The sequence below is a fragment of the Aotus nancymaae genome, unplaced genomic scaffold (genome assembly GCF_030222135.1).
Source record: "Aotus nancymaae isolate 86718 unplaced genomic scaffold, 86718_ANA_hifiasm-v0.15.2.pri h1tg000065l, whole genome shotgun sequence".
Taxonomy (NCBI): domain Eukaryota; kingdom Metazoa; phylum Chordata; class Mammalia; order Primates; family Aotidae; genus Aotus; species Aotus nancymaae.
Genome location: NW_026988480.1, coordinates 27,288 through 53,328, shown reverse-complemented (window position 1 = coordinate 53,328; position 26,041 = coordinate 27,288). Strand labels below are relative to the sequence as shown.

General features: G+C 42.6%; 1 protein-coding gene across 1 annotated transcript; it reads right to left on the bottom strand.

Annotated features, from left to right (window-relative positions):
* Nucleotides 1-552: 552 nt before the first annotated feature.
* LOC135270742 (RNA-binding protein MEX3D-like) lies at nucleotides 553-4,785 on the bottom strand. Its single transcript, XM_064366763.1, is given in 5 exon segments — nucleotides 553-602; nucleotides 740-2,262; nucleotides 2,264-2,631; nucleotides 2,633-2,870; nucleotides 4,724-4,785. Coding segments are annotated over 5 exon segments (2,241 nt in total).
* Nucleotides 4,786-26,041: the final 21,256 nt, after the last annotated feature.

The following is a 26,041-nucleotide window of genomic DNA, read 5'->3' as shown; positions in this document are numbered from 1 at the left end:
AGCTGTGTAAGATTAAAGGTCCATTACTTTATTTAAAATAAAATATATTTTAGTTCTTAAAATTTATCCCATAAAGTATCTATTTCCCTATAAATTCATATACACGAGGTAAAAAGTAAAAAAAAAAAAAATTTAAAAATTTAAAAAATGATAACAGAAACTGCAGTAGAAAGGGGATTAATAATTAACAGAGAGTTAGAAACTTCTGATTGGAACCCCCCTCGCCCCCCACCCCCCTGCGCCCCTCCGGCCGCGCATGGTTCATGTACAAAAGCATAAATGGTTAGCCCCAAAAAGGGAGTAAAAACGTCACCCTCCTCCTCTGGAAACTTCCGTGCAGGCTGAGACCAGCCGGCGAGAAAACAGTCAAATCAGAAAACGGTTTCGGACAAAAGGAAAACACTGAGTGCTGTAAAAATCGTGTTTTTTGTGTTTTTTTTTTAAGGATCACCCTGGAGGGTAGGGGTGTCTTTAAAAAAAAAAAAAAAGGGAAAAAAAAGTGCAAGCGGACCTTTTCTCTCTAGTTTATTGTAACCTGACCACTCAATACTGTTACGGAAGGGCTGGGGCGCCGCCGGGCTGCGGGGTCTCGGTCTCCACGCCTGGGACGGTAGTTAAAGCCCATCTGTGAACACCTGCCGCCCTCCGCCCAGGCCCCGCCCCTCTCCCGCCGGCCCCGCCCCTCTCCCGCCGGCCCCGCAGGTGGCCGCGTGCAGGTGCGCGCTCTAGGTAAAGATATGAATGGCCTGCGTGGCCGGCGTGCGGCAGGCGGGACACTCGGGCTCGCTCTTGCCGCAGATGCGGACGGCGCAGTCCATGCAGAAGAGGTTGTAGCCGCAGGGCACCAGCGCGGCCATCACGTCGCCCTCCGCGCACACCACGCACACCCGTGCCAGGGCTGGGGCCGGCGCGGAGGACGCCGAAGGGGGCTTGCGGCTGTTCTCGGAGGCGGCACCGGAGTCCAGCGGGGGGCAGGAGGAGGCGGCGGGGCTGCCGGGCAGCGAGGTGGCCGTGGAGAAGGCGGCGCCGCCAGGGAAGGACAGGGGCCCCTGCGGGGGCCGCCAGGACAGCGCGCCCACCGGGTCCGGGGCGCCCCGGCGGGACAGCGGGAGCTCCAGGCGGAGGCAGCCGGGCTCAGGCAGCGTGGGAGAGTGGCGGGGGGGGGTCCCCGCCCCACTGCTGCGCCGGGCGCTGGCGGCAGGCGGTCCCGGGGCCCCGTTGACGGTGGAGCAGCCGCTGAAGCCGGGCAGGGGGGCTGCGCGCTCGAAGGGCGCCCAGATGATAGCCGCGGCGGGCACGGTCAGGTCCAGCGCCAGGAGGTCGAAGCCGAAGTCGCAGTCCTCGGGGGCGGCGGTCCCCACCGTGGCGCCCGCATCCTCCGCGCCGAAGGTGAAGCCCGGGTTGCCGGAGCCGCTGTAGGGGCTGGCGGGGCCCGGGTCCGGGACAGGGGGACCCCCGCGGCTGCCCGCGTAGAAGGCCTCGGGGGCGCTGGGGGCGCCCAGGGCCGTGTCCCCGCGGAGGCCGGCCGTGGCCGTGGGCGGCCGTCGTCCGGGGTTGGGGGTCTTGGTCCAGAGGCTGGCGGTCGCCCCGAGCAGGTCCAGGCAGACGTCGGTGCCGTTGGCGTGGAAGTCGCTGTCGGGGACCGCGTCGGTGAAGGCGCCGGTGCACAGCGTGATGTGAGCCTCGATCTCCTCGCGCGCGCTGTCCACGTTTTCGGGCATCCCGGTGACCGCGAACACCGGCTCATTGTCGCGGCCGGGCGTCACGATGTAGGTGTGCGTCCGCTGCTGGATGCGCTTGATGGTGGCGCCCTTGGGCCCCATCACCAGCCCCACCACTCGGTAGGGCACGCGCACCTGGATGGTGGTCTGTCCCGGGAGGTTGGGCGGGCCCTGGGCAGTGCCGGGCAGACCCCCGGCTTTGCTGCGCGTGGCGCGGATGATGGAGAAGTGCTCCGCCGCCGACAGGATCTCACGCTTGGCCATCTCCACGTCCTCCTTTCGGCCCGTCACGATGAAGACCGGCTCCTCGCCCCGCACCGGGGTCTTGATGTAGGTGTTTGTCTTGGCCCGCAGGGCCTTGATCTTGCAACCCTGGCGACCCACGATCTCGGCGAAGTGCTCGGAGCTGGGCACCGGGACGCAGTCGGTCATGTTGACGCTCTTCTTGCGGCTGCCGATCACGCTCATCTGCTCGGCCAGGGCCGCGGGGTGGGGCGCGAAGCCGGCGAACACGTCGGGGGGCGACGGCCGGGGCGGTGGGAGGGGGGCTTGTGCTGGGGTCCAGCAGCGGCAGCGACCCGGGGGCCACCGACGCGGCCACAGTGGGGGCCAGGGTCGCGGGCGCGCCGGCCTCGGGCCCGTCGGGGGGCGCGGGCTCCGGAGCCGTCCCGCCGTCCGCGCACCCCGCAGCCCCCGCGCCGTCTCCGGCCGCCGCCTCCTCGTCCGTGTCGCCCGCGCCCCCCAGCCCGAGCGCCGATAGCTGGTCCAGGGACAGGCGCAGCGCGGCGGCCGCGTCGTCGGGCTCGGGCGGCGGCCCGGGCGCGGGCGCGGCCTCCCGGGCGCCCTCGGGCAGGGGCGCGAGTACGGGGTCGGGGCCGGGGTCCTCCCTCACCGCCCCCGCCCCCGCCCGCGCCGCCGCCGCCCGCGCCGCCCTCACCGCCCTCCGCCTCTGAGAGCTGGGCCGCCGGCCGCCTGCATCCAGCGGCGGGGGTGGGCGCGGGGAGCCGGGCGGGCCGGGCGGCGGCGACTCTGACTACGGCTCGGCGGCTGCGGCGGCTCCGGCTCCGGCTCCGAGGCGGCGGCCGAGGCGGCGGCGGCGCGGGACGCTCCTTCCCTCCCGCCGCTTCCGCGGCCCCGCCCCCAAAACAACTTTTTAAGATATCATTTACATTCCATCTAGTCCATCCATTTAAAGTATGCAGTTCCTAGGTTTTAATAATTTATTGAATTATGCAACCTTCTCCACTAGCTAGTTTTAGACGATTTTCATCTTCCCATGAAAACCTTAACTTATTAGCAGTGACTCCCTTTACCTGCCACCCAGCTTCGTCCTACCCGCCCCAGACAACCACAGATCTATTTCATATCTACAGGTTTGCTGATTCTGAAAATTTCATATAAATGAGATGATACAACACATGATCTTAAATGTCTTTTTTCACTTAGCATATGAATGTTTTTGAGTTTCATCTATGTAGTAAAATATATCAGTACTTCATTCTTTTTTATTACTGAATAATATTTTATTGTATGAACATACTGTATTTTGTTTATTCATTAGTTGATGAACATGTGGGTTTTCACTTTTTTGGCTATAATGAATCATACTACTATAAACATTTATGTGCAAGTTTTTATGTGAGTGTGTGATTTCGTTTTCCTTGGGTAGGTAACTAGGAGTGGAATCACTGTGTCATACGGTAACTACCAAACTGTTTTCCATAGCAGCTGTACCATTTTATATTCCCACTAGTTATGTATGAGGGTTCCAGTTTCTTAATATCCTAACCAACACTGGTTATTGTCTTTTTGTTCACAGCTGTTCTAGTTAGTATGAAGTGGTGTCTCATTAAGGTTTCGATTTGTGTTTCTCTAGTGATTGATGAGGTTGAGCATCTTTTCATGTGCTTTGTATGTTTTCCTTAAAGAAATATCTACTTACTACTTTACCCATTTTTACATAGGTTATCTGTATTTTTATTATTGATAACCTAATTAAAAGGTTTATTTCTTAATTCTCAGTTCTATTCCATTAGTCTAAATGTCTCTCCTCATACCAGTACTATGCTGTCTTGATTATTACAGTTTTGTAGTAAATTTAGAAACTGAAAAGCCTGAACTCACTAACTTTGTTCTTCTTTTTACAAGGTTGGCTATTTCAGGCCTCTCATATTTCCATATGAGTTTTAGAATCAGCCTGTCAATTTCTGTAAAAACAAGCAGCACAAGCATGGCACGATGGCTCTGGTGCTGGCCAGCCTTTCCAGCCTTGCTCTGGCTTGGGCAGGCTAGGGCTGCAGACACCTGCTGAAGGGGATAGAAAAACAAAACAAAACCCAGCTGGGATTTTCATAGGGATTTGGCAAGTCTGTACACCGGTTTGGGGAGCATCCTGTATCCTGTAACCCTGCTGATTGTGATTGTTAGTGTTAATAGTTTTTTACCGAATTTCTTGAGATTTTCTCTATGTAAGATCATGTCAGCTGTCACTAGAAATAGCTTTGCTTCTTTCTTTCTAATCTGGATGCCTTCTATTTCTTTTTCTTGCCGAATTCTCCTGACTAGAACCACCAGTTTAATGCCAAACAGAAATGGCAAGCATGGAAATCCTGATCTTCTTCTCAGTTTTAAGGAGGAAGCATTCAGTCTTTCACCACTTAGTATAACTATTAGTTATAGTTATACACCACTTAGTATAACTATTAGAGGTCTTTCACAGACAACCATTATCAGATTGAGTATGTTCTCATCCATTCGTAGTTTGTTGTGTGTGTGTTTTATTACAAAAAAAAAAAGTATTGGATTTTGTTAAACGCATTTCCTACGTCTATGGAGATGATTATATGTTTTTTGTCCTTTAGTCTGTTAATTGGTTATGGTTAGGATGTATGTGTCCTCTCTAAAATTCATGTTGAAACTTTAATGCAATAGTAGTAAGAGGTGATACATATAGGAGGTGATTAGGCCATAAGGGTTCTGTTCTCATAAATGAAATTAGTTACCTTATAAAATGGCTGGAGGGAACTATATAGGCCACCTTTTTTCGTTCCGTCCCTTCTGTCATGTGAGGCCACAGCCTTCCTCCCCTCTGGAGGAGGCACCAGCAGGTGCCACCTTGGAAGCAGAGAGCAATCTCAGTAGACACTGAACCTACTGGTGTCTTGATCTTAGACTTACCATCCTCCAAAACTGTGAAAATAAATGTCTGTTCTTTATATATTACCCAGTCTCAGGTATTTTATTATAATAGCACAAACAAACTAAGACACAAGTTATATAAAACCGATTGATTTTCAAATGTTGAATCACTCTTACAGTCCGGGAATAAATTCCATTCGTTCATGATGTATAAACCTTCTTCTGTGTGCTGGATTTGCTGTCTAGTACTTTATTGAGGATTTTTGTGTCTGTTTCCTAAGAGGTATTGGCCTGTAGTTTTCTTTCTTTTCTTGTGTTGTCTTTGGTTTTGGTATCAAAATAATACTGGCCCCAATCAATTTGGAAGTGTTCCTTTGTTTTTGTTTTTCTTTGTTTGTTTGTTTGCTTTGAGACAAGGTCTCTGTCTGTTGCCTAGATTGGAGTACAGTGGCATGATCATAGCTCACTGCAGCCAGGACCTCCCAGGCTCATTCCATTCTTCCACCTCAACCTCCCAAGTAGTTGGGGCTACAGACACGTCACCATGCCCAGATAATTTTTTACTTTTTAGAGACGATGTCTCATCATGTTGCCCAGGCTGTTCTCAAACTCCTGGGCTCAAGCAATCCTCCCACTTTGGCCTCCCAAAGTGCTGGGATAACAGGTGTGTGCTACCGCACCTAGCTTCCCCTGCAGTCCTGTATTTGGAAGATTTTGTGAAGGATGGGAGTAATTCTTCTATAAACATTTACCAGTGAAGTTATCTGGGCCTGGCATTTTCCTTGTGGAAATTTTAAAGTGACTAATTCAGTATCTTTACTATTCAATTTCCTGTTTCTTATTGAGTCAGTTTCAGTAGTTTTTTTTTTTCTAGGAATTTTCCATTTCATCTACATTCCCTAATTTTTTTGGCATACGATTTTTTATGGTGTTCTCTTATCATCCTTTTTATTTCTACATGGACAGAAGAGATATCAGTTTCATTCCTGACTTTAGTAATTTAAGTCTTCTCTTTTTCTCTCTCGTATTTTTGTCTGTCAGTCTAGCTAAATATTTGTCCTTTTGTTGATGTTTTCAAAGAAACAGCTTTTGGCTTCATTTTGTTGTTGTTTTTTATTCTCTATTTCATTCATTTCTGCACTAATTTTTATTCTGCCCCCCCCGCCCCTTCTGCTGTCTCTGGTTTAGTTTGCTCTTGTTTGTGTGTTTCTTAAGGTGGAAAATTAGGTTATTGATTTGGTCTCTTCTTTATAGCCATTTATAGCTTTAAATTTCCCTCAAGCACTGACTTCGCTGCATCCAATATGTTTTGGAATGTCGGTGTTTTCATTCATTAATTTCAAAGCATTTTGCAATTCTTGTTGCAATATCTTCTTTGAACCATTGATTATAATATGTGGGAGTATGTTGTTTACTTTTTCATATGTTTGTAAATTTTCCAAATTTCTTTTTGTCATTTATTTCTAACTACTTAATTCCATTATGGTCAGAGGATATACTCTGTATAATTGTAGTAGTTTAAAATTTATTGAGTTTTGTTTGTGGCCTACTATATGATGTATTCTAGAAAGTGTTCCATGTGCATTTGAAAAGAATATGTATCTGATTCTGTTGGCTAAAATGTTCAGTGATTGTCTGTTGGGTCTAATTGATTTATATTATTGTTCAAGTCTTACGTATCCTTGTTGATTTTCTGCCTAGTGGTTCTATGCATTATTGACAGTACTATTGTTTTGTGTTTTCTGCCTGTCCCTTCAGTTCTATCCATTATTTCTCATGTATGTGGAACTTGTTGTTATGTCCCTGTATGTTTATAATTTTTTAATCTTCCTAATGAATTTACCTCTATTATCATTAGAAAATGTCCCTCTTTATTGTTACTGTTTTTGTCTAATTTCTTTTTTGTCTGATAGAAATATAACCACTCTACATGCCTTAGTGTTACTGTTTGCATGTTTCTTCCATCCTTTTACTTACAACCTAATTGTATCCTTGAACCTAAAGTAGTCTCCAGTAGACAGCATATAGTTGAATCGTAGTTTTGTATACAGTCTTACAATCTCTGCCTTTTGATTGGATCATGTAATCTATTCACATTTAATATTATTATTGATGTGGTTGGATGGATTTATGTATGACATTTTGCTTATTTTTTACATGCCTCATTATTACTTTGTTCCTCCATTTCTTCTCTACTGCCTCCTTTTATGCTAAGTGAGTATTTTCTAGTGTATCATTTTCATTCCCTTAATGATTTTTAAGTATGTATTTTTGATATTGTCTTAGTTGTTACATGCAGGCTTGCAATACACACCTTAACTTACTAGAAACTAATTCAAATTTATATTAATTTCGGCAAGATGTAGAAACTTTACTCCTCCATAGATTCATTTCGTCTTCCCTTTTTGTGTTATGATTATTATATATGTTACATCTATTAGTGTTACAAACCCAAAAGTCCAGTGTTATAATTATTGTTTGATGTAATGTTCTGTCTTTTGAGGAAACTGGAGAATAGAGCACAAAGATCTTTTTAGAAGTTGCTTTTAATGTATGTTCATCTTATTTAGTATTTTGGTTTGTCTTCATATCTTCCTGTGGCTTTAAGTCACCATCTAGTGTAATTTCCTTATTCTTATATAGTTTTATTCCCACCTCCCTTATTTGTGTTCTTATTGTTATATTACATTTCCGTGTGTTAGAGGCCCAAAGTACAGCTCTATAGAAATGACTTTATGCAATGGCTTTTTAAACAAGTTAAGAAGAGAGAGAAAAGGAAAAATGTAATTCATGAACTTCATTGTTGAACATTTCTCTGAGTTGCTATTCCTTTTCCTCCTACTTTTTTCTTCCTGTTGTTTATAATCTCTATTGCTCCATCTCCAACTTTGCAGAGTCTTTCTTTTCTCAAATTTGCTTTTGAACACCTCTTTTGTTGTATTATACATGTAACTTCAGAATTTCCATTTGATTCTTCCTATAACTTCTAAATTTATAGTTTCTATCTATTGATAGTCTGTATTTGACTAATCATTGTTCTAACTTCTTTTGATTTTAAAAAATATGGTTTCCTTTCATTCTTTATGTCATGTTTATCATAGCTCTTTCAAAGTCCTTGCTAAATTCAACATTTGAGTCTCCTTACGGGCAGTTTCTATTGCCTGCTTATTTTTCTTATGTTTGGGTCACACTTAATGTTTCTTTGGATGTCTCATAATTTTTCATTGAAAACTGGACATTTTAGACAATATATTGCAGCCATTCTGGATATTGAGCTTCCCCCTTTTCCTGGGCTTGTTGTCATTGTTTTTGTTTGCTTGGTCATTTGTTTATATGTTTATTAGTTTGGGAAAACAAATTCTGTAAAGTGTATTTCCCCTCACTGTGCAGTCAGTGATGTTTCTGCTCAGATGTATTTGTTCTTTTCATCTTGAGCTTGGCTTCCTAGGGTCTTAGTCTCCATAAATCACTTACTGGTCAAGGGTGAGCTTAAGCATATGTGTATACAGCCTGTGATGATGCATTTTCTAATCGGTTAGAACATAATTTCTAATTAATTTACTTCTTGCAATGACCCACTGTGGTGTGTCCAGATGAAAATTTATATTTTATACATTTGGAAACTGGGACTCATTTGTTTTCTTAAACAATACTCTTGAGCTCATACACGAAAGAAACTGCAGAGCGAGGGCTGGAACTGGCCCTTGACCACATGCATAGGGCTCTTTTCATGATATTATGTTGTCTTTTCAAGTGCAAGTAAGTATGCTGTTTGTAAATAAGTAAACAAATACCCAATCATTGAAACCCAGAGTCATAAACTCCGGCCAGCTGTAGCTTGGTGGTATCTCTGTCTGGCTCTGGAATATATTTCTTCATTTGCCATGGTGCTTCTATATTAGTATCTGGTTTCTTGTGCCTTTTTTAGTTCGGATAAAAGGAGCTTTTGTAAAATTTTGAGTTTCTGCTACACAGACCAATTCTCCTTTATATCATTCTCTTTCTGGCCTGACCTATCCAAGAAGTGTTTTTGCAACAAATCCCATCCCATTCTTGGTAGGCAGGGTGAAAAGTGTTGCTGTGTGTTGGAACAGTAATGATAACTCTTATGTTTCCTTCAGGTATAATTCCAGCCTGAAAAACCTGTCTACCCTCCAGCTGATGGGGAGTTATACAGAAATCAGGAACTACATCACTGTGATCACCAGAATCCTGAGTCGTTTGTCTAAGGAGGACAAAACTGCCTCCTGCAACCAATGGTCACAAACACAGGATGCATTAATTTCTTCAGTATGCAAATTAGCTTTTGTAGATCAGGTATGGCCCAGAGGAGGATGAGTTTAGTGTCTGTAAACTTTTATCAAGTGGCAGGGCTCATGACTGGCTGGCTCACTCACAAGTGGTCATGCTTATGAAACACGGGCAAGAAATGAGACCAAGAGGGCCAGCCAGCTAAGCACCCATACATGGCTGTGGTCTCTCTAGCCGGCTGATATGTATCACAAATGACTGCTGCTGGATTATAAAAAGGAGAATCACCAAGTCAGTCATTGTTACAGATAATTCTGCTAATGTTTAAGTAAAAATTACATAAAACAATCTGATTTTATCTTGTTAACAATGATATCCTGGAGAGTTAAGTTCATGACTGTGTGCAACTTCTGAAGAAATTACCATGTATTCAGATGTTATTGTCTTTGCTCACAGCATTTCTGCACCTGCTATCTTATAATTGTCAATAGAGAATATTCACATCTACAAAGAAGGTATCTTATTTCATTACAATTGTAAGATACTTCACTGGATGTAATTTTTTTCTCCTTCTGTCATTCTTCCTGACCCCTTTTAAAAATTTTTGCGCTGGGCACGGTGGCTCACGCCTGTAATCCCAGCACTTTGGGAGGCCGAGCGGGTGGATCACGAGGTCAAGAGATCGAGACCATCCTGGTCAACATGGTGAAACCCCGTCTCTACTAAAAATACAAAAAATTAGCTGGGCATGGTGGCGCATGCCTGTAATCCCAGCTACTCAGGAGGCTGAGGCAGGAGAATTGATTGAACCCAGTAGGCGGAGGTTGCGGTGAGCCGAGATTGTGCCATTGCACTGCAGCCTGGGTAACAAGAGCGAAACTCCGTATCAAAAAAAAAAAAAAAAAAAAAAAAAATTTTTTTTTGCTTTGCTCTGTGCCCTTTTTCCATCAGCCCTCGTGTCAGTTCCCTGGTGGGGTGTGCTGGGGACGTGCAGGGGGCACACTGAGGAGAGATGCTGGAAGTAAACTGGAGAATGAAAACTGGAGACCACAGTCATGGTCCCTCTACAGAAGGTCTGGCCTCCAGTTGGTCTCCTGGCCAAAACGCAGGGGATGTGCTGTTTCTACATAGGCAAGCTGTAACTTTAACATAAACAAGCTGATTTTCCTGTCCTTGCATTTTCTTTTTGTTTTGTTGTTGTTTCTCCTGGTCAGGAAGAAATGACTGGTTCTGTTCTTATATTGAGGGACCTTGTGAGCTTCTCTAGTAAGGTAAGTGCAATTTTTTCCCAAGAATGTTTTCCTGCTATTTTGTATAGTTTTGAAGGACATGATCAGTTCTTGAAAAATATACTGTCCAGAATCATATTTTGACACTTAGGTTAGAAGTGTGATTTTCCCTTAAGAATTCATCTGAATAGCAAAGCCCATCTCGGAAATTTTGAACATAGGAATTTGGAATCCCAAAGTAGAAATGGATGAGAACACACACTATCCATGCTGTGAATAATTTTGGTGAGGGGGCTTGTTCTTTATTGGTAACACATGGCATTGGGTTTTCCCTTCATCACACCTTTTCTTCTTGAGTCTCTGGCACGCTTTCCTCTCTGATGGCTGATGCTCGCCCCTGCATTGCTACTTGAGAGATGAGAAGAGCACGCGTCATTCTCTCATCTACCTCCAGTCTGTGAATCTAACTACAGTCAAGCTCTGTCACCATAGAAGGAATCTCCAGGCCCCGCGTGGGCTCCTCCCTTGATTTGTGTGGGGTTCCCCTCCAGGTCCCCTCATTGCCCCTCATCTCAGTCTGAGTGATGGGTGGCCCAGCATTGGGCAGTGCCCAGTTTGTGTGACTCCTGCCCACCTTGCCTTCTCCAGAGTTCATCTCCTTTCATTTTCCACTCTTTGCTGCTGCTTCCATTTCTCTCTCTCTGCCAAATGATCCCACACATGCTTAGAATCTCACTTATTTCTTTAAAAAGATCCCTCCAGTGAAATCAAACCCACTTCCAGTTGCCACCTAACTTTTATGTTCCTCTCCAGGGCAAAGCATTTAAAAAGTGAGTTCTGAGCCTGTTGTGGGCTATCCTTGCTGCCTCTTGTGTATGTGTTTTTTCTAAGAGACGAGGTCTCACTGTGTTGCCCAGGCTGCCTCAAACTCCTGGACTCAAGTCGTCCTCCCTGCCTTGGTCTTTCGAGTAGGCGGGTCCATAGGTGCACATCACCACACCCAACTTCTCATGCATTTTAGACCATCAAACTCTGGTTTCCATCTCCATCTCCATCTCCGCACTGACACTGCTGCTGCCAAAGTCACAGCACATCTCCATCTGGCCAAATCCACTGGACACCCTCTGCTCCCCATTCTCTCCCTCCCAGGCACCTTCTGTGGGACTCACTCTGCTTCCGGGGACACACTCTCCTCTTGGCTTCATGACACAGTCTCTTGGTTGGCCTTGTTGACTGACCCCTGTTGGCTCCTCCCATCTACAGTTACGTGGTCAGTGCTTCAGGGCTTTCTCTTGGGCCTCCTAGATTCTCTGTCCACACCTCCACCCTGTGTGATCTCATCCACTCCTTCCACTTTACATTCATCTGGTAGGGACTCTACATCCTACACCTCCAACCCAAACCTGACTCAAGCGCTTCAGACGCACGCGTATAACTACGTGCTCTCATTTCCACATGGGCCGAAACTGCGCAGACCCGGCATGAAAGAGTGGGCTCCTCCCCCAACCACTTCCAAGCAAACCACATTGTTCCTCATACTTTCTCCAGCCCGGGACAGGGCAGCACCCATGCAGAATCCCATGTTAAAGCCCAGGTGTCACCAGAGTCCTTTTTCCCCCTCATCCATTCGCTTACAATTAAGTCTTGTCTGTTCTTCCTCAAACACACAGCTAGAATCTTCCTACCCTCCTACCTCTACTGCCCCCACCCGAAACCAAGCAAATGTCAATTCTCATCCAGGCTGGCAGTTTCTCTGACTGTCCTGTCCTCCCTGCCTCCTCTCAGGCCACCTTAGAATACATGCTACACACAGCAGCCGAGGGTCAACATAAAAGCCTGAGTCAGTGAGTACCGCTCTCCTGTTCAACACTCCCCATGGCTGCTCATTGCCTGTGGAGTAGAAACCAAACATCTTACGTGGCTGCAGCGTCTGGCTCCTTCGTTCCTTCTGTCCTCTTCTCCTGGCTTTTCTCCCCCTTCCTAGCCATCCTCCAGGGGTACTGGCTTGCTCCTTTTCCTACTATGCCCTCCCCTTGGCTTCTCAAATAGCTGACCTTTCATGGACTCTCAGCACAGATGCTGCTTTCTTTTTTTTTTTTTTTTTGAGACAGAGTTTCACTCTTGTTACCCAGGCTGGAGTGCAATGGCACGATCTCAGCTCACCGCAACCTCCGCCTCCTGGGTTCAGGCAATTCTCCTGCCTCAGCCTCCTGAGTAACTGAGATTACAGGTGCACGCCACCATACCCAGCTAATTTTTTGTATTTTTAGTAGAGACGGGGTTTCACCATGTTGACCAGGATGGTCTCGATCTCTTGACCTCGTGATCCACCCGCCTCAGCCTCCCAAAGTGCTGGGATTATAGGCGTGAGCCACCACGCCCGGCCTGATGCTACTTTCTTAGAGACATTGTCCTAGTTGCACCCTCTGAAGTCATCCTCTCTTCCTGTTACGCTCTGTCTCCTTCAATATTTTCACAACAGCAACTATCTCATTTGTTTCTTTGTTGCTGCTCTTTCCTCGCTAGAATGTAAACTCCCTAATACCAGGGACCTTCCTTTCACCACAAAAATACCATAGGTGTGACACATGGCAGGAGCTCAGAAGAGACGGGGAATGGATACAGGAACAGTGGCTGGGTGGCCCTGTCCTCCTCCCATCCCTCCTGCCTGAGTCTCCCCTCCTCATCTCAGGCCACTCTAGTCCAACAGCCTCCAGCCCAGGTGGGAGGGCATCATCATTCTCCTCTCTTCTGATGAGCTGTTTTCATAAACGACACACCTGGTCATGCCATCTGTTTGATCAGAACACTTGATGGCTCTCTAGTAGTTTGAGGACAAAATCCAATAGTTCTTTGTATCATATGAGGACTTCACCCTTTTCCACGTGACTCTCTGTACCTCATTGCACACACAACCCAACACAGGCGGCTTCCCTGTGCTCGCATTTGGGATGCCCCTTCTGTCCTTCAAATGGTATGTTTTCCCATAACTGGAGCAGGTTCTTGTCCTGGAAAAAATATTACTTTCTCCTCAAGGGTAGATTCAAATGCCATCTTCTTTGTGAAATCTTCACTGAGGTCTGAAGGCAGAGTTCGTTTTGTTGGAGACAAATTTGTTTATGACTTTGTTTTACCACTTCAACACCTTTGATTTATAATTTCTTTTTGTACATCTGTCTTCCAGCTTTAGGCTACTTAGCCTCCTAAGACACAAAGTGTATTAGTTAAAACAAAGTCAGTTGCTATGACAGATAATCCTGAAATCCCAGAAGCTGAATACAACAGATTTTTTTTTTTTGTTCGCACACATTCCATAGCAGGTGTTCAGTGGGTGGTCTCCCTCATGGTGACTCAGGGACTCTGGCTCTGTCCATCTTAACACTTCCACTCTGTGGCTTCCTAAGTCAGGGAAATAGCACATGGAGAAGGTATGCTGCCGGCCAGTCATGTGGCCCTCAGGTGCACACCTCGCTGCACTCACCTTCCTCTGGTGAGCATCACATGGCCTCACCTGGACTCGAGAGACCTGGGAAATGGAATTACTTCCCAGCGATGACCCTACATGAGGCTCCGGAGTGTGAATCTGGTAGAGATCAAATCATTCCTGCCACCGTCCCTCTCATGAGCATCTCTGAACCCCAGGGTCTGCCACAATTCTTAGTTCAGAGTGGGAGAGAAAACTGAACATGATTGTCCTCTTAAAGTGACCATCTCTAATATTTTTGGTCAAAAAAGTTGGTATTGTGAAAGTGGGCATAATATATTCTTTAAAGCACTTGTTTAATTTTAAAGACTATTCTTTCATTCTAAGTCCTAATATCCATGGTAAGCTACCTCATGTAAAGGGCCTTTAATAGTAGTTTAAATGCATTTCCAAGCTAGTTTAACCTTACTGTTGGTGAAAGAACTAGATTTTAAAAGGTATATCTAAGCCATTAGATATCATTGTGATTAAATAAGCATGGCCAACAGAAAATAGAATCTCAATTCCATTTCATGAACACCTATTTATTTAGCAATTGCTAGGAGCTGCTAAGGTACAAAGAAGAAAAAGATTAGTCTGTGTCTTTTAAGCATTGAGGAATGAAGTTGCAAACATATATGCTTCCACAAATATGCTTAGTTCTATGATTAGGAGAATGACAAAATTCTGCATAAACACCAGCAGTGATGCAGCTGACTTTGTCTCGTGGACATTTGAGGTTGGTTTTAGAAGATACGTAGTAAAGAATCATAGTTTTGTTAGATGTGATAATGGCATTGTGGGCATGGTTCAGAAAGAATCCTTATCTATCAGCACTACACAGTAAAGTGTTCATAGATAAAAGTAATATCTGAGATTTGCTCTCTGCTTTTAAATATTTGTTTAAAGTTGAGTAGAGAATAGAAGAAAAAATATTCCAGTGAATAATTGTTAATGTTGGATGACAGGCATATTATACTACTATACTATCCTCTCTACTTTTGTGTAAGGTTGAAAGGGGACTATATTAAGAATTGAGAAAAAGAGAGAGAAGTCTGGGCATGTCTGTAGTCCCAGTACTTGGGAAGCTGAGGTGGCAGGATCATGTAAGCCCAGCCGTTCAAGTCTGCAGTGAGCTGTGCTTCTGCTACTGCACCCCAACCTGGGTGATAAAGTGAGACTCCATCTCTAAACAAAAAGGGAGAGAGAGAGGGAGGGAAGGAGAGAGACAGAGAGAGAGGAGAGGGGAGTTGAAGAGAGGAGAAGAGAAGAGAACAGAGGAGAAGAGAAGAGAAGAGAAGAAGAAAGAGAGAAATTTGGGATTAGATTTTGCCAGTCTAAGCGAGGGTAAATGTACTGCAGGCAGGGGAATCTGTAAGTCATCAAGAAAAAGCCTCAATTCTTTTGGAACAATAAAAGATTCAGAGTGCCTGGAGAATATAATGCACTTAGGTAATGGGGAGGCAGAAGGCTGTGGGAGGAAGTGGGAGCCAATTTGTGAAGGGATTTGCAAAGTGGTTGTTGGGGTTTAAACCAAGTAACATCTTAGAGCATAGAGACCATTTATTTTTCTTTGGTCAAGAGGATGAATAGCAGAAAGCAACATGTTACTTAGGAAGTTAGCCAATGATCCCCTATTAAGACCAAACCTGGACTTAAATCTAGTTCTCTCTGACCACAGTTCAGTCATTTTAATTCCTTATAATAATAAAAGATGCAAGTATATATGCATCATACACCATGAAGCATTTTATTTACATCTTTTCTCTTCGTGCAGCTAAGTTTTATGAGTGCAGTTCTCATCCTCAAATACACCCGGGCGCTCCTTGCTCAAGGCGCCAGTTCTCAGGGCCATTTGTGGTTGAGAAAGGAGTGAGGCTTGAGCTCATCGGTCTCATATCCAGAGTCTGGGAAGTCTCTGAGCAAGAAAACTCAAAGGATGAAGGCTATCTACGTGAGGAAGGAATTACGGTCATCTCAGATTTATTGTTGGTAAATCACACTTTTTCTCCATCCATAAAAGTACTGGTTCCCTCTCTTAGGATGTTAACTGTATTTGTAATTACTTCTCAAAACCAAAAACAGAATCAGTTTCTGAAGTACTGTGTGTATTTTTCTGGGTGGAGTTTGGTATTTGGAGACTTTCATTTTGAATTTTAAGTATTTCATGGTAACATTGTAATGTTTCCAGTGAAACCTTTCTTCTGTTTTATCCTTTTTTATGTTGGTAGATTTTCATTTGGGAAACTTAGGATGTTTGACTTAGAAACAGCGGTTTCTGTGGGACGTAAGGCCCACTGGGAAATGATCCCTTTTTCAGCTCAGTGCCTGGGATTTTGAGTATACTTGTCAACCTGGACTTATATACACCTATGATTTTGGATTAACTCTATTACCTCTGCTAGAAATTAACACAGAAATTTCACAGTTGATTGACAAGAATGAGAATCAGTTCTAAAGTGTTAAAATATAACCAAATCCTTTCTCACTGAAAGAATGCTCAATGCAAGTGGACACAGTTCCCTCATTCTAACTTCATCATCTATGCACTTAGAGGCAAGTTTTTCAAATTACACAGCTAAAACTGTCCCCGCTTTAAGTGCTACAAAGCGGGGACAGTTTTAGCTGTGTATTTTACCAAAGCTGTGTGCTCTACAAGCAAAAAGCTACTTTTGTTGTTTCTTTTGGTCCACAGGAGAAATGGGAGTCCTTTGCAGAGAACATGGGAGACCCGTGAGTACTTTTACTATTATATAAAAGAGTACTTCCAGTGTTATTATATTCAATGTAAAAGTGTACTTGGAGAGGGAGTATATTTTTCAAAAAAGATTAGTTTCAGTGTGGTGATATTCAAAATAAAAGAGTAATTTCAGTGTGATTACATTCAATAAAAAAGAGGAGTTTGTGAGAGAGTATATTTTTTATACAAGAGTACTTCCTGTGTGATTATATTGAATATAAAAGAGTACTTTGAGAGGGAGTATATTTTTTATAAAAGAGTACATCCTGTGTGATTATACTCAATATAAAAGAGTACTTTTAGAGGGAGTATATTTTCTATAAAAGAGAACCTCCTGTGTGATTATATACAATATAAAGAGTACATGGAGAGGGAGTATATATTTTATAAAAGAGGACATACGGGGTGATTATATTCAATATAAAAGAGTACTTCCAGTGAGATTACATTCAATATAAAAGAGTATATTGAGAGGGAGTATATTTTTAATAAAAGAGTAATTGCTGTGTGATTATATTCAAAATAAAAGAGTACATTGAGAGGGAGTATATTTTTTACAAAACAGTACTTCCTGTGTGATTATATTCCATATAAAAGAGTACATTGAGAGGGAGTATATTCTTTATAAAAGAGTACTTCCTGTGTGATTATATTCAATATAATATACTACTTTGAGACGGAGTATATTCAATATAAAAGAGTACTTCCAGTGTGATTATAGTAAATATAAAAGAGTACTTCCAGTGTGATTATATTCAATATAAGAGAGTACATTGAGTTGGAGTATATTTTTTATAAAAGAGTACTTCCAGTGTGATTTTCTTCAATATAAATGAGTACTTTGAGAGGGAGTACATTTTTTATAAAAGAGTACTTCCTGTGCAATTATATTCAATATAAAACAGTACTTTGAGAAGGAGTATATTTTTTATAAAAGAGTACTTATAGTGTGATTATATTCAATATAAAAGAGTAATTTGAGAGGGAGTATATGTTTCACAAAAGAGTACATCCTGTGTGATTACATTGAAAATAAAAGATTACTTCCCGTGTGATTATATTCAATATAAAAGAGTGCTTTAAGAGGGAGTATATTTTTTATAAAAGAGAACTTCCTGTGTGATTATATTCAATATAAAAGAGTATTTGAGAGGGAGTATATTTTTTATAAAAGAGTACCTCCTGTGTGATTATATTCAATATAAAAGAGTACTTGGAGATGTAGAATATTTTTTATAAAAGAGTAAATCCTGTATGATTATATTCAATATAGAAGAGTGCATTGAGTGGGAGTATATTTTTTATAAAAGAGTACTTCCTGTGTGATTATATTCATTATAAAGAGTACTTCCAGTGTGATTATATTCAATATAAAAGAGTACTTTGAGAGGGAGTATATTTCTTATAAAAGAGTACTTCCTCTGTGATTATATTCAATATAAAAGAGTACTTTGAGAGGGAGTACATTTTTTATAAAAGAGTACTTCCTGTGTGATTATATTCAATATAATATACTACATTGAGAGGGACTTTTATATATTTTTTATATTCAATATAAAACAGTACTTCCAGTGTGATTATATTCAATATAAAAGAGGACATTGAGAGGGAGTATATTTTTTATAAAAGAGTACATCCTGTGTGATTACATTCAATATAAAATAGTACTTCCAGTGTGATTATATTCAATATAAAAGAGTACTTTGAAAGGGAGTATATTTTTTATAAAAGAGTATTTCCTGTGTGATTATACTCAATATAAAGGAGTACTTTAAGAGGGAGTATATTTTTTATAAAAGAGTATTTCCTCTGTGACTATATTCAATATAAAAGACTACTTTGGGAGGGAGTATATTCAATATAAAAGAGTACTTCCAGTGAGATTATTTTCAATATAAAAGAGGACTGTGAGAGGGGGCTTATTTTTTATAAAAGAGTACTTCCTGTGTGACTCCATTCAATAAAAAGAGTACATTGAGAAGGAGTTTATTTTTTATAAAAGAGTACTTCCTATGTGATTATATTCAATATAAAAGAGTACTTTTGAGGCAGTATATTTTTTATAAAAGAGTACTTCCAGTGTGAGTATATTCAATATAAAAGAGTACTTTGAGAGGGAGTATATTTTATATTAAATAGTAGTTCCTGTGTGATTATATTCAATATAAAACAGTACATTGAGTGGGAGTATATTTTTTATAAAAGTGTAATTCCTGAGTGATTATATTCAGTATAAAATACTACTTTGAGAGGGAGTATATTTTTAATAAAAGAGTAATTCCAGTGTGATTATATTCAATATAAAAGAGTACTTGGAGAGGAAGTATATTTTTTATGAAAGAGTACATCCTGTGTGATTATATTCAATATAAAAGAGAATGTCCAGTGAGATTATATTCAGTATAAAAGAGTACATAGAGAGGGAGTATATTTTTTATAAAAGAGTAATTTCAGTGTGATTATATTCAATATAAAAGAGTACTTTGAGAGGGAGTACATTTTTTATAAAAGAGTACTTCCTGTGTGATTATATTCAATATAAAAGACTACTTTGTGAGGGAGTATATTCAATATAAAAGAGTACTTCCAGTGAGATCATATTCAATACAAAAGAGAACATTTAGAGGGAGTTTATTTTTTATAAAAGAGTACTTCCTGTGTGACTATATTATATAAAAAAGAGTACATTGAAAGGGAGTTTATTTTTTATAAAAGAGTGCTTCCTGTGTGATTATATTCTATTAAAAGGAGTACATTGAGAGGGAGTTTATTTTTTATTAAAAAGTACTTCCTGTGTGATTATATTCAAAATAAAAGAGAACATACAGTGTGATTATATTCAATATAAAAGACTACTTTGAGAGAGAGTATATATTTTATAAAAGAGTAATTCCTGTGTGAGTATATTCAATGCAAAAGAGTACTTTGAGAGGGGGTATATTTTTTATAAAAGAGTACTTCCTGTGTGATTATATTCTATTAAAAAGAGTACATTGAGTGGGAGTTTATTTTTTATTAAAGAGTACTTCCTGTGTGATTATATTCAAAATAAAAGAGTACTTATAGTGTGATTATATTCAATATAAAAGAATGCTTTGAGAGAGAGTATATGTTTTATAAAAGAGTACTTCCTCTGTGAGTATATTCAATAGAAAAGGGTATTTTGAGAGGGAGTATATTTTTTAAAAGTTTACTTCCAGTGTGATTATATTCAAAATAAAGTAGTACTTTGAGAGGCAGTATTTTTTAGACAAATGAGTACTTCCAGGGTGATTATATTCAATATAAAAGAGTAGTTTAGTGTGATTATATTCTAAATAAAAGTGTAGTTTGAGAGGGAGTATATTTTTTTTAAAAGAGTACTCTGCAAATGGATATATTCTAAATAAAAGAGTACTTTGAGGTTGAGTATATTCTAAATAAAAGAGAAATTTGATGGATGTTTAGCTGTGGTGCGGAGCTGGTTCATACTGTCTAGTCTGACAGCTCTTGAGCTTGAGATTGGGAAGGAACCAGTGCAGGTGTGGAATTTTGAGCGTCATGGATCTGAACCTGGAGAGGAGCAGGTGTTGTAGTTTAAATTTAGTAGTCGTGGAGCTTGAGACCCGGGAGGAGCAGGTGCTGTAGTTTAAGTTTGATTTTCACGGAGCTGGAGTCCAGGGAGGAGCAGGTGTTGCAGTTTAAATTTGATGATCTTGAAGCTTGAGGTTAGGGAGGAGCCATTGATGCCTCCGTGTAACTCTGAGGTTCCCGGAGCTCCTGGTCCCAGGGAGGACCTTGTGCTACAGTTGAAGTTTGAGAATCATGGAGCTGCAGACCCGGTGAGTAGCTGGTGCTGCTGTTCTAATTTGAGGGTCAGAGAGACATGGGGAGGGGCTGTGATGCCTGAAAAGTCTGAGAGTCTTTGAGCTGGAGATCCATGGAGGAGCTGGTGCTGCTTTTATATCTTGAGGATTGTGGGGTGGAGGCCCGGCGAGGAGCTGGGGCTGCTGTTCTAATTCCAGGGTCAGAGAGACCTGTAGAGGGGCTTGTGAAGCCTGCCCAGTCTGAGAGTCATTGAGCTGGAGATGCAGGGAGGAGCTGGTGCTGCTGTTACAGCTTGAGGTTTGTGGAGCTGGAGACCCGGGGAGGAGCTGGGGCTGCTGTTCTAATTCCAGGGTCCGAGAGACCTGTGGAGGGGGTTGTGATGCATGCCCATTCTGACAGTCATTGACCTGGAGATGCAGGGAGGAGCTTGTACTGATGTTAGAGCTTGAGGTTTGTGGAGCTGGAAACCCAGGAAGGAGCTGGGGCTGCTGTTCTAATTCCAGGGTCAGAGAGACATGGGGAGGGGGTCGTGATGAATTTCAGCTGTGAGAGTCGTTGTGCTGGATATCCAGGAAGGAGCTGGTCTGCTGTTATAGCTTGAAGATTGTGGAGCTGGAGACAAGGGAGGAGCTGATGCTGCTGTTCTAAATTGAATGTCAGAGAGAACTGGGGAGGGGCTTGTGATGCCTGCCAAGTCTTAGAGTCATTGAGCTGGAGATCCAGGTATGAGCTGCTGCTGCTCTTATAGCTTGAGGATTGCGTAGCTGAAGACCTAGTGAGGAGCTGGTGGTGCTGTTCTTATTCTCGGGTCAGAGAGATATGGGGAGGGCCTCAAGATGCCTTTCAAGTCTGAGAGTCATTGCGTTGGAGATCCAGGGAGGAGCTGCTGCTGCTGTTATAGCTTGAGGATTGTGGAGCTGGAGACCAGGGATGAGCTGGTATTGCTGTTTTAATTTGAGGGTCAGAGAAACCTGGGGAGGGGCTTCCGATGCATGCCAAGTCCGAGATTCATTTTCTGAGAGAATTAGGCGAGTCACATTCTGTCTCTGTTTTTCGATTTTTGCACAGTGATTTATGTGGACCCTAAGGCCCACTGTGAAACCAACACTTTTTCAGTTCAGTACCTGGTTTCTTAAGAATACTTGTCAATGGAGACTTCAATACACCTATGATTTAGAATAATTCTATTACCTCTGCTAGTAATTAACATGGAAAAGTCACAGTTGAATGACAAGAATGATAATTAGTTCTAAAGAATTAAAATATAACCAATTCTTTCCTTAGTAAAAGAATGCTCAACTCAAGTGGATATAGTTCCCTCATTCTAACTTCATCATCTATGCGCTAAGAGGCAAGTTTTTCAAATTACACAGCTAAAACTGTCCACGCTTCAAGTGCTAAAGCGGGGACAGTTTTAGCTGTGTGTTTTCCAAAAGTTGTGTGCTCTACAAATAAAAAGCTACTTTTGTTGTTACTTTTGGTCCACAGGAGAAATGGGAGTCCTTTACAGAGAGCAAGGGAGACCCATGAGTCCTTTGCAGTCCAGTTTTCTGCCTCTGAGGGTGAAATGAGAGTGTGAAGCACTTTGGGAGGTGGCAATTCTCTCAGTTATGCTCGGTGCACAGCACAGCTGCAGTCCTCCTTGTGTGGCTACATTTATCATGAGCCATGTCTGAAAGCATTGATCGCATTTCATATGCTAGCATGCTGTCTGTTGGACCGTGCTGTTGTTTTAATGAGAGCATCGTTGACAATTCTGTAACCTGATAGCGCTGTCTAATTGTATTCTATGTAATAATGCGTGGGCTTGAGGATGAGGCAGCTTTTCGGGAGAAGGAGGGAGAATGCATGTGTGAATTAGGGAAACGTCTCTCCTTCTTTGGAGCATGGAAGGATTCAGTGCCCTCCTCATGCTACTAAGTCTTTGGCTTGACACTACCAGTTGTGTGTCTAAAGTTTCTGTGTGTGTGTTTGTATGTGTGTGTCTGTCTCTAGGGCTGAGCAGCACCTCCACCTTCCTGTGGTAGCATGTTACTCAGAACCTTGCATAAATCCCAGCCCTCCTAAAAACACAATACATGTATGTTCTCAAAAAGATTTCTTAATGATTGGTGACAGAGTGGTGATTTAAAGGGGCTCATTTTCCATTTACCACTAAGGCCAGCCGATCTTTGCTGAAGAGTTTCCTTGACTCTTACTTTGTAGCAGGAACTCCTAAGTATATCAACCCTTTTCAAAAGTTACAGGCTGAAAATCAAGGTCTATCAGGTTAAACCCAATGTTACAACTTTAACTGAGGAAATTCTCATTAGAGACCAGGGGGCAATGACTGTGCGGATGGAATCTAATGTCTTTTCAGGGTGACTTCAACCCAGCAAAGCCCTTGCTAAGCCATTTAACTCTAAAATTGGGCATTGGGGAGGCACTGTACCCTCTGAATTTAGAGGTCAGGAGATTTGGATTTCATTTCCAACAATCCGCCACTCATTCAGCCTCTCACATTCAAGTGACAAGCCTTAGGCTAGTCACTTTCTGTATCTGTTTCTCGATTTTTGCACAGCGGTTTCTGTGGGACGTAAGGCCCACTGGGAAATGATCCCTTTTTCAGCTCAGTGCCTGGGATTTTGAGTATACTTGTCAACCTGGACTTATATACTCCTATGATTTTGGATTAACTCTATTACTTCTGTTAGAAATTAACACAGAAATTTCACAGTTCATTGACAAGAATGAGAATCAGTTCTAAAGAGTTAAAATATAACCAAATCCTTTCTCACTGAAAGAATGCTCAACTCAAATGGACACACTACCCACATTCTTACTTCATCATCTATGCACTTAGAGGTAAGTTTTTCAAATTACACAAGTGCTGTAGCACTTAAAGCGGTGACAGTTTTAGCTGTGTATTTTCCAAATGTTGTGTGCTCTACAAATAAAAAACGACTTTTGTTGTTACTTTTGGTGTGCAGGAGAAATGGGAGTCCTTTGCAGAGAGCATGGGAGACCCATGAGTCCTTTGCAGTCCTCTATTATGCCTCTGAGGGTGAAATGAGAGTGTGAAGCACTTTGGTAGGTAGCCACTCTCTCAGTTAGGCTCGGTGCACAGCATAGCTGCAGTCCTCCTTGTGTGGCTACATTCATCATGAGCCATGTCTGAAAGATTTGATCGCATTTCATATGCTAGCATGCTGTCTGTTGGACCGTGCTGTTGTTTTAATGAGAGCATCGTTGACAATTCTGTAACCTGATAGCGCTGCCTAATTGTATTCTATGTAACAATGCGTGGGCTTGAGGAGGAGGCAGGTTTGGGGGAGAAGGAGGGAGAATGCACGTGTGAATTAGGGAAATGTCTCTCCTTCTTTGGAGCATGGATGGGTTCAGTGCCCTCCTCATACTACTAAGTCTTTGGCTTGACACTACCAGTTGTGTGTCTAAAGTTTCTGTGTGTGTGTTTGTATGTGTGTGTCTGTCTCTAGGGCTGAGCAGGACCTCCACCTTCCTGTGGTAGCATGTTACTCAGAACCTTGCATAAATCCCAGCCCTCCTAAAAATATAATACATGTATCTTCTTAGAAAGTTTTCTTAATGATTGGTGACAGAGTGGTGATTTAAAGGAGCTCATTTTTCATTTACCACTAAGGCCAGTCCATTTTTGCTGAAGAGGGACCTTGACTCTTACTTTGGAGCAGGAACTCCTAAGTATATCAACCCTTTTCAAAAGTTACAGGCTGAAAATCAAGATCTCTCAGGTTAAACCCAATGTGAGAACTTTAACTGGGCAAATTCTCATTAGAGACCAGGGAGCAATGACTGTGCGGATGGAATCTAATGTCTTTTCAGGTTGACTTCAACCCAGTAAAGCCCTTGCTAAGCCATTTAACTCTAAAACTGGGCATTGGGGAGGCACTGCACACTCTGAATTTAGAGCTCAGGAGATTTGGATTTCATTTCCAACCATCCGCCACTCATACAGCCTCTCACATTCAAGTGACAAGCCTTAGGCCAGTCACTTTCTGTATCTGTTTCTCGATTTTTGCACAGCGGTTTCTGTGGGACGTAAGGCCCACTGGGAAATGATCCCCTTATCAGCTCAGTGCCTGGGATTTTGAGTATACTTGTCAACCTGGACTTATATACACCTATGATTTTGGATTAACTCTATTACTTCTGTTTGAAATTAACACAGAAATTTCACAGTTCATTGACAAGAATGAGAATCAGTTCTAAAGAGTTAAAATATAACCAAATCCTTTCTCACTGAAAGAATGCTCAATGCAAGTGGACACAGTTCCCTCATTCTATCTTCATCGTCTATGCACTTATAGGCAAGTTTTTCAAATTACACAGATAAAACTGTCCCCGCTTTAAGTGCTACAAAGCGGGGACAGTTTCAGCTGTGTATTTTACCAAAGTTGTGTGCTCTACAAGCAAAAAGCTACTTTTGTTGTTACTTTTGGTCCGCAGGAGAAATGGGAGTCCTTTACAGAGAGCATGGGAGACCCATGAGTCCTTTGCAGTCCACTTTTCTGCCTCTGAGGGTGAAATGAGAGTGTAAAGCGTTTTGGTAGGCAGCCATTATCTCAGTTAGGCTCGGTGCACAGCATAGCTGCAGTCCTCCTTGTGTGGCTACATTAATCATGAGCCATGTCTGAAAGCATTGATCGCATTTCATATGCTAGCATGCTGTCTGTTGGACCGTGCTGTTGTTTTAATGAGAGCATCGTTGACAACTCTGTAACCTGATAGCGCTGCCTAATTGTATTCTGTGTAATAATGTGTGGGCTTGAGGAGGAGGCAGGTTTGGGGGAGGAGGGAGAATGCACGTGTGAATTAGGGAAACGTCTCTCCTTCTTTGGAGCTTGGATGGGTTCAGTGCCCTCCTCATACTACTAAGTCTTTGGCTTGAAACTACCAGTTGTGTGTCTAAAGTTTCTGTGTGTGTGTTTGTATGGGTGTGTCTGTCTCTAGGGCTGAGCAGGACCTCCACCTTCCTGTGGTAGCATGTTACTCAGAACCTTGCATAAATCCCAGCCCTCCTAAAAACACAATACATGTATGTTCTCAAAAAGTTTTCTTAATGATTGGTGACAGAGTGGTGATTTAAAGGAGCTCATTTTCCATTTACCACTAAGGCCAGCCCATCTTTGCTGAAGAGCTTCCTTGACTCTTACTTTGTAGCAGGAACTCCTAAGTATATCAACCCTTTTCAAAAGTTACAGGCTGAAAATCAAGGTCTCTCAGGTTAAACCCAATGTTACATCTTTAACTGGGCAAATTCTCATTAGAGACCAGGGGGCAATGACTGTGCGGATGGAATCTAATGTCTTTTCAGGGTGACTTCAACCCAGTAAAGCCCTTGCTAAGCCATTTAACTCTAAAATTGGGCATTGGGGAGGCACTGTACCCTCTGAATTTAGAGCTCAGGAGATTTGGATTTCATTTCCAACCATCCGTCATTTATTCAGCCTCTCACATTCAAGTGACAAGCCTTAGGCCAGTCACTTTCTGTATCTGTTTCTTGATTTTTGCACAGCAGTTTCTGTGGGACGTAAGACCCACTGGGAAATGATCCCTTTTTCAGCTCACTGCCTGGGATTTTGAGTATACTTGTCAACCTGGACTTATATACACGTATGATTTTGGATTAACTCTATTACCTCTGCTAGAAATTAACACAGAAATTTCACAGTTG